The sequence below is a fragment of the Grampus griseus genome (assembly GCF_964374135.1).
Source record: "Grampus griseus genome assembly, chromosome: 3".
Lineage (NCBI taxonomy): Eukaryota > Metazoa > Chordata > Mammalia > Artiodactyla > Delphinidae > Grampus > Grampus griseus.
Window position 1 is genome coordinate 56,108,889 of NC_139019.1, and position 13,618 is coordinate 56,122,506.

The 13,618-nt window shown below is 37.4% G+C and overlaps 1 protein-coding gene across 1 annotated transcript in view; it reads right to left on the bottom strand.

Moving 5' to 3' along the window:
• MRPS27 (mitochondrial ribosomal protein S27) overlaps positions 1 to 13,618 on the bottom strand; it is a 91,591-nt gene that overhangs the window by 72,852 nt on the left and 5,121 nt on the right. The window contains exons 2-3 of the mRNA XM_082649863.1: positions 12,101 to 12,178; positions 54 to 124 (exon numbers count right to left, since the gene is read on the bottom strand). Coding sequence (XP_082505989.1) covers positions 54 to 124; positions 12,101 to 12,178 — 149 coding nt within the window. The remainder of the gene's footprint in view (positions 1 to 53; positions 125 to 12,100; positions 12,179 to 13,618) is intronic.

Below are 13,618 nucleotides of genomic sequence, written 5' to 3' on the forward strand. Positions count from 1 at the left end.
ATAAAGTGGCTTTCTTGCCTTCTTTCTCTTTCTTTATATTTAAGTTTTCTTACCCGTGATATTGTTAAAGAACTAACAGGCAGCTTTCTCTCATATGTTTTATCCATTAAAGATGCCAGCTCAGCTGTGAAGACAAAGAAGAAAAAAGAACCTTGTTAAATATACATATTTCTTAAGAAAAATCTAACAGATACAACTCCTGCCAGATGGTTGTCAACATTATGAAGTCAGTATTAAAACAGATGCTCTTTCTTGCTCTTTTTTGAAATTATTTTTATATAAATTAAAGAGGATAGAGAAATATTAGTATAATTTTTTAAGTATTTACTTGATTGAAGAAAGGATTATTTTTAAAGTCCTAGCATAGATTTAGCTTTAAAAAAATGGATCAGTAAAATATCTCTGGAAGGAGATACAAGAAAGTGTTATTATTGACAGACTCCAGGCAAAGGAGGGCCAAGATGGTAGGGGGGCAAGAAAAGGAAACTCTTCATTGCTTACACATTTACTCCTTTTGCATTTTGAACCAGGTAAATATATTAGCTGTTCAAAAATGTTTTAAGTTGGAACTTATTAAATTACTTTTATACATTCCCTGAACGAATCACAGGGGCCAGGCATTCTGCTTATAATTAATGATTTTCAGCCTGAAATATTCCTATTCTGATTCCTTTTACCAGAACATCCATACAAATACTTGGTATTCCTGAGATTACACTGCCATCTCAGAGTCTAAAAAGACCTGGAATAACAGGCAACATACTCTTCAAAATAATTATTTCATACCTTCTCATTGCTTCTAGAACTTAAAATGTGTGTCTTTCCCCTTCTCCGCTCACTCTCACTCTCAGCTCATGATTTTGTGTCTTATCTCCCTAAGCATAAAACAGAAGCAATCATGGGAACTTTATCCTCCTACCATCAGGTCTACCAGGCTACCAGCATCTGTATCCATATACCCTGCCTCCTATTTTTTTTTAAACAAAGGATGAACTTTATTAAACAAACAAAAAACAAAAATGACAAAAATTTCCTTTGACCTCCTATCGCTCTCCAGCTACTTCTCCTTTGCTCTGCTCCCATCAGCAGCGAGACGCCACAACAGAGTCATCCCCAATACAACTGTCACCACTTCTTTAGTTCCATCCTCCCTTGAACTGACTCAAATCACATTTTGGTTTCCATCACTCTACTGACACCAAAGACCACCTCTACTTTGTTAAATCCAGTAGTTAATTCTTCATCCTCATCTTACCTCACCTCTCACTAACAATTAATATAGTTGAGCATTCCGTTCTTCATGAAATGCTCTTTTCTCTCTTTCTTGGGTTCCTTTGTAGGATCTCCTCTTCTTGACTTCTTGATGTTGATGTGCCCTAAGTCTGAGGAGCAGACTCTTCACCATCTGCTCGGTCTCTGGGTATCTCATTCTCTCCCTCCCATAGCTTTAATCATCATCTACAGACTACTGACTCCACACATATATGCCTACCCTGACTTCTTGTGACTCCAAACTTGTATTTCCAACTACATGGGTGACATCTCTATGTGGGTGTCTAATAGGTCTCTTAACATTACATATCCTCTTAATTCTCCAACCTTCCACTCCAAACCTGCTTTTCTCCAAACCTTTCCCAGCTCAGTAAATGGCCCCTACATTAACTGGCTTACTCAGGCCAAAAACTAAGGTGCCATCCCTGATCCCATTCTTTCTCACTCTCTGTAACCATATGTCAGCAAATCATATACGCTCTAGATCTGAAATATAAATATATATATATATATATATAAATAAATCAGATCCTGTCATTTTCTTTTCTCAACCAGCCAATAGCTACCTATCACACTTGGAATAAAATCCAAAGTATTTTCTATGATCTATAAATGCCTATATACGCTGGTCTGTGTTTGGTTTTTTGTTCTCTTTTACACTTAGAAGTAAAAACCATGAAGGCAAGGACTTAATTCACTGATATATTCTCAGTTCCTAGAAAAGTTCTATAAAAGGCACTCAATAAATATCTAAAGAAATAAATAAAAGGAATAAAGCAAGGGAGGGAGAGAGAGAGGGGAGAAAGAGAGGGAGGAAGGAAAAAGAAATGCAGTTATCTCTTGGCGTCCACATGGGATTGGTTCCAGGACCCACTGTGGATACCAAAATCCACAGATGCTCAAGTTCCATAGCTGGCTCTCCGCATCTGCGGATTCAACCAACTGCATCATGTAGTGCTGTGTGGAAAAAAATCCACATATAAGTGGACCCACAAAGATCAAATCCATATTGTTCATGGGTCAACTCTAACTGCAGTTCCAAGTTTTTTTTTACTCCCTGGTGGAAGAAATTAGTATTAAGCAAAACGGCAACAGGTAATCAATTGACAAGTATTTGTTAAAGACCTATTGCTGTGCATTTAACCGATATTTTTCTCTTTTCTTTCCCTGGGATAATGCTCTCAATGACTCAGTAGCTACCAGGGGAAAGGAACTTTGCAAAACCACTAAAACCTGATATGATGTAAAAGTAATTACTTTTCTTATGACTATCTTATGACTATCTTTTCTTATGACAACCCCTTAAAGGGGTTGGTACCATGTGAGTTAAAAATTTTAAAACACAAATACACATATACAAAGAAGTCCCTAAAACCTCTTTATACTAAGGCAAATTAATATTGTTAAATCTAACTGCTCACAGAATGATATTAAACAGCATTCCCATGATACCAAATCTTTATGATCTCTTCATAATAGAGGCTCTTGTGTTGAGATGACAGGCAATATAAAGAATCAACTAACCCTTTACTCAAAATTTAAATTTTAACTAAAAAATGCAGGATCAGGATCTACTGGCCTAATTAAAATGACCTCCATTTCCTCATGGGTTTCATATAGTACACAGCATATAACAAAACAATGGATTGAGCGGGCTTCTGTAGTGTGATAAGTCAAGATTCCATTTTAATTTTCTACACCAAGATATCCTCAGTCAAGTAAAATCGGCTGGGGCCTCAAAAAAGGCAACAGCTGCACAGCCAGCAACTGATGAATAATATTTGCATATTATAAGTCAGAGAAAGGTTTGCTGCTAAATATAATATGCAACCAATCACCTCACATGACAGCACTAGTGTGATGAATGAGGCAGAAAACTGCGCGGAGCAGAGATGGCCATGAAAGCTGGGGCAGCTGCAGCCTGCAGAGGGCCAGTGCCACAGGCTTCTGGACCATGGTTTCAACAGTCAAAATCACTCTTCGTGTTTCAGTGAGGGGCCAGCAGATGCCCAGGTTTTATTCAAAGGGATGTGCCAAAGAAGATGCTTTCTTGCCTGTCACTCAGCTCCTCAGGAATATACGTTGCAGCGGATGGTTGTGGTCAACAAAGACTGTAAAGGAAAATGGGTCTGAAATTTGAATTCCTCATTGAATTCTTCATTAACAAAACTTAAAGCTGTATAGACAATGTGGAAGTATGTCCAGAAAATGAAATGTATACTAGTATAAAAATGTTTTTGTTTGAAGAAAACAATACCATTGATAATCTAAGGACATAAAGGATTTTCCTGAGGACCCTGCACTATTCGAAGTATAGGAGTGTAATCCTGGTTAAGGATCTGAACCCCTAAGAGGCTTTAAGACTTTAAAACGTCAGATTCCTAGGCTTCACACCCAGAGGGCGATTCTAAGTCCATAGGTTTGAAGTGAGACCACAGAAACACAAATTTTTTAAAAAAAGCCCCAGGAGATTGTGATGTAGCCTGGCAAGCACTCAAGTGAGTTAGTTTGAGAACTACCAGAGGGAACACAAAAAGGATGTTGCTCCTAAGTTCGAAGATGATATTAAACTGAATTCCACCTCAGCAATGAGGTGGACTAAATAGCCTTTAAAAAATTCCCCCTACTATAAAAACAAAACACCTAAATAAAACGTTAAAAAAAATTTCAAATATATGACTGAGCTTTCAAGAAGATAGATGTAATTGTCAGCGGCTAAAGGCAGGATGGGAGCACAAACCTTGAGTGTTTAAGGGACTACTAAGGGAAGCAGTCACCTGAGAGCATCCGCAGGTCCGCAGGGAAACAGAGCTGTGGTTTTAATGACTTACAGGGAACGGAGGATAGAACCAAGGCCTCTGTAAGATAGGAAGCTGTTTCAGAGATCCTAGGTAAAGCCAGAGCTGCCTAAGGCTACACCTGCAGTGAAGGTGAACTAGAAAGTAATGCACCCTGCAAAGGGAAAACAGCAAGGACATCGTCCCCTGAGGATTCTAAACCACAAAGTCAGCCTTCACACCTCTGAGGCCCTAATTATACTTCCTATGTCATACAAGATACACCAACTTGAGAACTATGTTTTAAGTGGTTTAAAGAGTTGATTTTACGATATAAAATTGTAGAAAATACATACTAATCTATGATGACAGAAAATATCAGAGGTTTCCTGGGAATGTGGAAGGTGGGCAGGAAGAAGAGGAAAGGACTACAAAGAAGTAGGAGAACATGTGGGGGGTGGGTGACAGATATGCTTATTATCTTGATTGTAGTAATGATTTCATGGACATATACACACGTACATATGTCAAGACTTGTCAAATTGTACACTTTAAATATGTGCAGTATATTCTATGTAAATAATACGTCAAGAAAGCTGTAAAAAAGAAATTCGATGAGTAAGTTAAAGAGCAGGTAAGACACAGGTGAGGTGAGAATTAGCAACCTGAAAGATCTAAAGGAAATTACAAGAAACTAGAAGACTCTGCAGCAAAGATAGATAAAAATGAAAGTATAAAAAAGGAGTTAAGAGATATAGAAAATAGAATAGTAAGGTCTAAAATACATTTAATTGAATCTCCCAAAGAAGTTAATAAAGAGAATGGGGAGAGGTAATAGATGATGAGCTAATTGCTAAGCATTTTTTAGAACTGATAAAAAATATCCATTTTCAGATTCAGGAAACACAAAAAATCTCGTCCATTAAGTAAAATTAAGCCCACACCATGATACATTACACTTAAACTGAAGAATAAGAGGACTTTAAAAGTAGCCAGAAAGTACAGACAGATTACTTACAAAGGAAAAACGACTATACCAACAGGTGTTTTCTCACTAGAAACAACAGAAAACAGTAGAATAACATGCTGGGAGTAAATACAATCAAAATAGAATTACATATCTAGCAAAATTATCTTTTAAGATTAACGGAAAAATAAAGACACTTAAAAACTGAAAGAATTTATTAGCAACAAATACTCACTAAAGGAACTTTTTACAAGTTGTGTTTTTTAGAAGACGTGTTTTTGGAAGAAGGAAGATGATCCTTTAAAGAAGACTTGAAATGCTAGAAAGAATGGCAAGTAAATAAAATTAATTTAATTTGGGGGGAAGTTGTATAAAATAATAATGTCTTATGTGTGTACATGTGTTTTAAAGGATAAAACTTTAATGTTAGACAATAACACATGGTTGGGGGTTATGTGACTGGACTAAAGGACAGCAGCGTGTGAATAACACTAGAATTTAAGGTAAATATGCATGCTAGAAGTTATGCAGCAACCATCTAAAAGATGTAGATTTAGAATGGTAAAACCCACCATTCTGAAAGAGTAGAAATAGAGAATACAATTTCTAGAGGGGGAGGAAATGTAAAAAACAAAAACACCGCAACCATCCAAAAGAAGATACAAAAGAAAGAATAAAGAAAGATGGGACAAATCACTAACTATGGTAGAAACAAATCCAAATAAATCAACAATCATAAAATGACACTAAATAAACTTTCCAGTTACAAAGACAAAGATTGCCAGATTGGTTTTAAAAATACATAATCCAGCTATATAAATCATATGAACACATGAAGAGTTGAAAATAACTGTATGAAAAATGTACTAAGCAAAAAGTAGCCTAAAGAAAGCTGGTATAGCTATATTAATATCAGACACAATAGATTTAAAGCAAAAAGAATTCATTTTTCAGATTAGGTGGGTCATTACATAATGACCAAAAATTCATTTTTCCAGGAAGATAATTGGTGTGCACCAAAGTAACACAGCTTCAAAGTATATAAAATTCTGAGAAAGAAAATGATAATCTCCTCAATGATCACAAAATCTATAGTAGAGATGTGCTAGGAAAGAAACCTCTTATAAAGGAGGGTGGTCTCTGGGTCAAAGTTATGATGAGGAAGTTCTCTGAAGGAACGATGGATCCTCTGTTGAACCCTGGGAGCTTTAGGTGAGAAATTATTAGATGGTTTCAGTTTTTCATGATTTCTATGTAACTGTACATCACTGTTACCCATTCAGTAAACACTAAGTTCTTTCTGGGCATGTGTGTACCTCACCTAATTTATGTAATTCTTTAAGGACTAGATACATGTTATTACTGTACTTCCTAGAAGAAGTGATCTGGAAAACACAGGCTAAAACTCTGTTTTTGTTTCAGGGATAGATGACCTATAACATGTATGGAAATAATAGAAGGAATTAGGAAAAATTAACCTAAGAACCATTTGAATATAGATATTTAGCTTTCCTTCTATTTGTCTTTCTGTCACCAGAAGCTTTAAAATAATAAAGAAAAAAATGTGAAGGCAAGCTTCATATACATATATACTAAGACTAAAGGAGGAGGATGTGCACAGGCCAGACCCATCTCTAGAACTGCCAGCAGACAGTAAATATGAAGCCTAGTGAATGAACACATGTCACAGACATGCAAATAGGAAAGCAGGCCTCAGAAAATCTCCATCAAGCTTCAAGAGCAGGATTTGAAAAACTGCTGCAACAAGCCAAAGGCCTCCACAGCTGAAATGACACAGTAAAACTAAACCTCAGCTAATAAGTGTCCAGCTAATGAAAGATGACCACAGTGCTCAGTTTCAACCTCAATGCAAAAAAAAAAGAAACAAAAAAGCAGTAACTAAAACTGAAAGGTATCTCTTACTTTATGATTATTTATAAAATGAAAAATCAGAAATAGAATATTTAATTCAGTAGGGCTCAGGAACTAATTTAGTTCAAGTCACCTAGTCCCTTGCCCCTGGCAGGGTAACCCAAGCAAACTTCTCATGGAACACAGGGAACTTCCCCCATGAGGCCTGCCTTCCTACTAGCACCCTACCCAGTTCCCCAGAATGGTTTTCTCCTGAATCCTATTCACTGTGGGCCCTAATCTGTAACAGCTGCTAACTGGCTAATGCTGCGAACTTTCACCCTGTATCTCTCCAGTAGATCTGCATGGCTAATGCAGGAATTTCAGAGACAATGCTTTAATTCAGTGTTTATTTTAACCAAAGGGAAGCCCAGTACAGAAACAGTCTAAAATTGAAATCTTCTGATTTGAGTTGGAAAGCTCAAGAATTCCCAGGGCTCTACAAAGCCTAGCTGGAGAACTACGGCTCTTTCAATAAAATATCAACTGCAATGAATTAAAATGTCTGGAATAGTTAAGTCCATGAGTTCATAATATTAGAAAAAAAATTAAAACCCTCACTGATAACCTTTGGAGGATGGTAGGAGGTCAATTTATTATTTTCGAAGCTGCCTCTTCCATACAAACTATAACTCAGGATAACTGAACCGCTGATGAAAGGAAATTCTTTCACAAAAATTTTCTGGGTAATTAATGAAAGAAATGATATAATTAAGATAGCAACATTCTGCAGCTCCTAATGAAAAAATGGATCTAAGCAATGATCACGAATGGCCTTTAACATCACAGTGACAACCAAATGCTCTGTGCCTCTTGACAACCGTAAACAACACTTCCTATGAAGTACTCATGCCAAAAGAAAAAACAAAAAACCCCGCTGAATCTGATCAAGGCTTCCTCTCTAATTGCCAGTTTTATAGGACATATGGAAGGTAGAGGAACGTGTTAAACACCACCATAAGGATGAAAACAGCAAATCTAGAATGTGGGAAACTACAAAAGAGACCTGTTTTCTTCAACAAATAGACTGCCAAGACAGAAAGAGAAACCTATAGATTAAAGTCATCTCAACATATTACAATGTATGGACTTTATCTGGATCCCATTTCAACAAACTGTAAATTAAAAAGAAATTTATAAGACATCTGAGGAAATGTGAACATTGAGGAAATATTTAATGATGTTAAGGAATTACTAATTTTTAGATATGAGAATGGTATTATAGTTATGTTTTTAAAAAAATCCTTATCTATAGAGATACGTATCAAAATATATATAAAATGATCAGATAACAAGAATTTGTTAAAATGTAACCTGGTGATGGGGTAGGGTTTGATGAAACAACACTGGCAGGGAACTGATAACCATTGAAGCTGGGTGACAGACCATGGGGGTTCATTATACTATTCTCTCTACCTTTGTATGTTTCCATAAAAAAAGATTTAAAAAGAGGCAAGATAAGAAGGAAACATAACCAACTGCACTGTATGGACCTTATGTGCATAACCATTAAAAAAAATTTACCAGAGTATCAGGGAAATTTGAACACTGACTTGATATTTCATATTTAAATGATTATTAATATTTTAGATGTGAAATGGTATTAAAAATATCCTTATCTTTTAGAGGTATATACTGAAATATTTATGGGTAAAATGATATACTGTCTGTGATCTGCCTCAAAATCATCCAAAGGATCAGGATGGGGAAATAAGAAGAAGTAGAAATGAAAATTGGCCAGGAGCTGATAACTGTTGAAGCCAGGTGATGGGTAAAGAAGATTCCTTATACCATTCACTCTACTTTTGTATGTTGTACATTTTCCATTATAAAACATTAAAAAAAAAAACACTACAGTGCTAGAAGTCAGAATAATGGTTACCTTTCAAGAGGGTAATGGGAGCCACAATAAGGGCTTCTGGAGTGGTAGGAACCTTCTATTACACAGGCTTGTTTACTTTGTGATAATTCATCAATCTGCACATTATGATTTGTGCACTTTTCAGTATATTATACTTCAATCAAAAAATATTTTTTAAAAGCAAGAGATCCACTACTTCAATGCAAGAGAAGACACTAAGGTAGAATTACAGGTACTACAGCAATCACTAAGAAAGTTTAGTGAGCAGAAAGGCAAGAGGATACTGTATGGCCCTAAGCAAATGCTGGATCTGGTCTCACTTTTCCCATCTCTTAAGGGAAATAGGAGCTGCCTCGGCCGCTGTTATGGAGCATTAAACGTAACAGTGTGTGTGAAAGTGCTTAGCACAGACCCGGGGCACACATCTAGCAGTGAACAAAATCTGCCTTTTGACTTTTATGTCAGAGGACCCAGCCTGCATTCATGGCCTGCTTGCCCTCTAGACTGCAGCATACGTATACGGCACTCGTGGTGTTAATCTAGACCTCCGTAGTAATAAATTACTCTCAGACGGGGAGTTGGGTAGATACCCATCAGCCCTCCGCCAAGGCTCTAACAGAAAACTACTAATGAGACTGAACAGAGGAGGCACCATAGCAGCACGACCATCCGAGAGAACCCAGCAGGTCTCCTCCGCTGTATTCGGCATGGAGGCAAAACCGCTTCAGACCAAGGAAGCCCACGCCCACGCCCACACCCACATCCAGGCACAGTCCCTCCCGAGCCGCGATCCACTCCACCCCACTCCACGCCCTCCAATGGGGACGCGCGGAATAAAAGCCTCATATCGCCCCCTCCTCCCTCCCCCAATCAGCAAGCCCGCACCAGATCACAGCGCCCAATCACATTGCTCCACATGCCGAGGGCAGCCCTCCGCGCAAGCGCGCATGGAGAGGCTTCCCAAGGCCAGCGCCCAAACGCCGGGCTCCAGCGGCTGCGCGCGTCTCCGCAGAGGCCACACTGCCATCTACTGCCCGATCACCCACATGTAGCCCCAGGCGTACTACCTGATTCTCTGGGCCCATACCCCAGCCCAAAGGCTCAAATAAGAATTAGGGAAAACATGCAGTAATATCACGTATGAACGCAAGTTTTAATTACATTCTCTTACACAGAAGAAAAAAAATATTGTCTCTAACAGCCTCTTTTTCTTCCAAGCAGTTTGAATTTCAAAACCTCATCTCACCTCACAATCTAATGTTTTATATATGAGTAAAATGAAGGGGCCTAGGGACTTGTTCCTTTCACATATTTCTGAAGCACCTACTATATGTCAGGGTATTACCTGGGGCGGGCATTATCATCCCTAATTTATAGATATAGGAACCGAGTTAAGGGACAGTTTCTGAAAGCTGGCAGAGCTGGGGTTCACAGCCAGCTGTCTTCCCCTCCAAGTGCAGACTCTTCACCACATCACACTGCATAATGAAGGTACAAAGTGCTGTAAGAATATAGGATGAGGAAAAAATCAACTGACTCGACAGGGACTCAGGATGTACAGAGAGGATTATTAGCAGGGTTGTATTCAGTAAATGGTAGCTGGTACATACTGCTTTTCTAAGTACATTAATCTTAACAGAGAGGAGACAGTTACCTCCATGTGATACTTATTCATTGCAGATTATGCTCATTCTTTGGCAAAAAGCATCTGCTCACTCAGGAATCCATGACAGTTTTCCCTAGGTTTGTCTCCGAATAACAGAGATGACCCATACCAAGGCACCAAATATAATGGTCTTGTTTCCTAATTTTCCCTTCATACCTAGGAAAGTGTTAACAATAGCTTATATGAAATTCTTCGTTCTCGCTTCTGCACTTCTATAGCACTTTTCTTATAATTCACATATGGCACATCAGAACGAGCTCTGCAATATAATTAACTGAGCCCATTGTGCTTTCATCACTAGAACAGTGGTTCCCAAAAGAAGTACCAAAAGGCCCTCAAGGGAATTTTAGAATATAGGGGGGTATCTTTTTGACTGTCTAAATGACTGCAGGCCATTACTGGCACTTACTGGGTAGAAGACAGGAAAATTACATAACTTGCAATCCCTAGACTGATGGACACATCAAAACACTGTCCCTGTTGGGACCCAGTGTTTTCAGTATGGAAGGGAGATACAAACATGGACTAGAGGAAGGCAAGGAAGAACTCTGTAGAGATGAACTGGAATTGCAGGTTTCAGAATGATTTTTTCATAATTTGTAAACTATGTACATATAAGCTTATATGCATGTATGTGCACATATGTTTATGTGTACATGTATACATGTTTTTCCTAGCTCTGGCCACTGAATGGGCAAAGAAGCAAAAATTCCATAGTAGCAAGGCAGACACCTAGTGCACAGATCTTGGTTTCTAATACCACTCCCTAGTAAAAGAACCAGTGCTCCTTGGAGAAATACAGCTGACCCTTGAACAAAACAGGCTTGAACTGTGCAGGTCTATTTACACATGAATTTCTTTCACTAAATGCGTACTACAGGATTACATGCATGATCCGCAGTTGGTTGAATCCGTGGGCAGAAACTTGGCTAGGAAGAAACCACATATACGGAGGACCAACTTTACGTTATATGTGGATTTTTGACTGCATTGAGGGTGGGCTCCTTTAACCCCCATTGTTTAAGGGCTAACTGTAATTGATTTCAGGGCTAGAGCAAGAAAGGTACAAGATGGAACACTGGGAGACAGCTTGAAATGCTTCTACTAGCCAAATTTCAAAGAACTGGACTACCAAAGTAACTAAGGATGGTAATGAATCATTAAAGGGAAAAAAAAAAGAGAAATCCATAAGATCACACTGATAATAAACAGAGAAAGAAATGGGAGAAAAAGGGTTCTTGCTTACAGTAAATACTGAGTAATAATTAGTAAATGTGGAGGTATTAATGAATTTGGAAAACCATCATTTTGCAACCATCATAGTAAAGATTGATTTTGCAGATAAAACAGGCTGCATGGTAACTAACTATATGATAAAAATGAACAAAAAACAAGAAAGAAAATAATTGTTTACATAATTCAGGGAGACTAACTGTGAAGGCAAAATGAAATAGAAATTTGCAGGAAAGAAAAGATGATTTTGCCACATGTGAAACAACAGTCTAATTCTTTTTAAGGCTTAAAAATGTGCTTATCTGAATTGGATTATCATAAAAGCATCATTTCACATATATCTCATACGAATATATGATGACAAACATGGAGTGACTAGAAATGACCCACATAATAGCCCGATAAGTACCTACCAAGGTGACAATCTTCTTTTTCTCTTGCTTCCCATTTGTGGCTGTCCACATATGCTGCAGAAAGTAGGCATCTTTTACCTGAGGAAAAAGACAATTTTTTCAACAGGCATGGTTTCACAACAGGTTCAGTTTATATACCTGTTTTATTAAACATATCTTTGCCATATTTTCCATTTACTAGATTATTTAAAGATCTATTATGAAACTGTAACCAACATTACACAGTTTACAATTCAGTTCATGACAACATGCATTCAACCTCTAACAAGCAGAAGATGCAGAAAGCCTGTTAAAATTTCTACCATAACGTTATGAGCAAAAATGTTGCTAATTCTGTTCCTATTACTTTAGGACTAGGAGCCATTTGTTTCCACTAATGCAGAGCCTAGATGAGCCTTAAAACTCCTTCTTAGAACCTAAAATATTTGCTGAACAGCTGTTTAACTCATTAAAAGACTGCTTTACCATTATTAGTCCTAAAAAATTTCCATCTGACTTGGATCAGCATATTTACCCTTATTTCACATAAAGCAAAGAGTAATATCTTACCCGGTAACACAGCACCCTAGTGGTAAATAACAGAAACCTAATAAGCCAAATCTGGTGTAACCCACAAGACGACACCTGTCACAATGACTGGCATACAGCAATGCTCAATAAACGTTAGCTCAAGGAATTAATGAGAAAGAATGAATGGCAACCTAAAATTAAAACCTTTTGAGCTTCAAAGACACCATCAAGAAAGTGAAAGAATAACTCAGAATGGGAGGAAATATTTCCAAACCATTTATCTGATCAGGGACTTGTACCCAGAATATATAAATAACTCTTGCAACTCAAAATTTAAAAAGACAACCCAGCAGAAAAATGGGCAAAGGATTTAACAGACATTTCTAAAAAAAAGAAAACACACAGATACATACATACACATACACACACACACACACACACACACATATGGCCAACAAGTGCATGGAAAGATGTTTAATATCATTTCCCATTAAGGAGATGCAAAATATATTTAAATACAACTTCACACCCACTTAGGATGGGTATAATCAAAAAGTCAGATAATAACAGCTGTTGATAAGGATGTAGAGAAACTAGAAACCTCATGTATTGCTGGTGAGAATGTAAAATGGTGCAGCCACATTGGAAAAGTTCAGCAGTTCTGCAAAATGTTAACATGGAGTTACCAGGTTACCCAGCAATTCCACTCCTAGGTATGTACCCAAGAGAAATGAAATCATGTCCACCTAAAAAACTGTACATAAATGTTTGTAGCAATATTATTCATAATAGCCAAAAAGGAAAAATGCAAATATCCATCAATTTATGAATGGCTAAACAAAATAGTATATTCTTATAAAGGAATATTATTCAGCAATAAAAAGACATTAAGTCCTGATACATGCTACAACATGGATGAACCTTGCAAATATTACGCTAAGGAAAAAGAAGCCAGTCACAAAAGACTACGTATTATGTCATTCCATTTATATGAAATGTCCACAATCG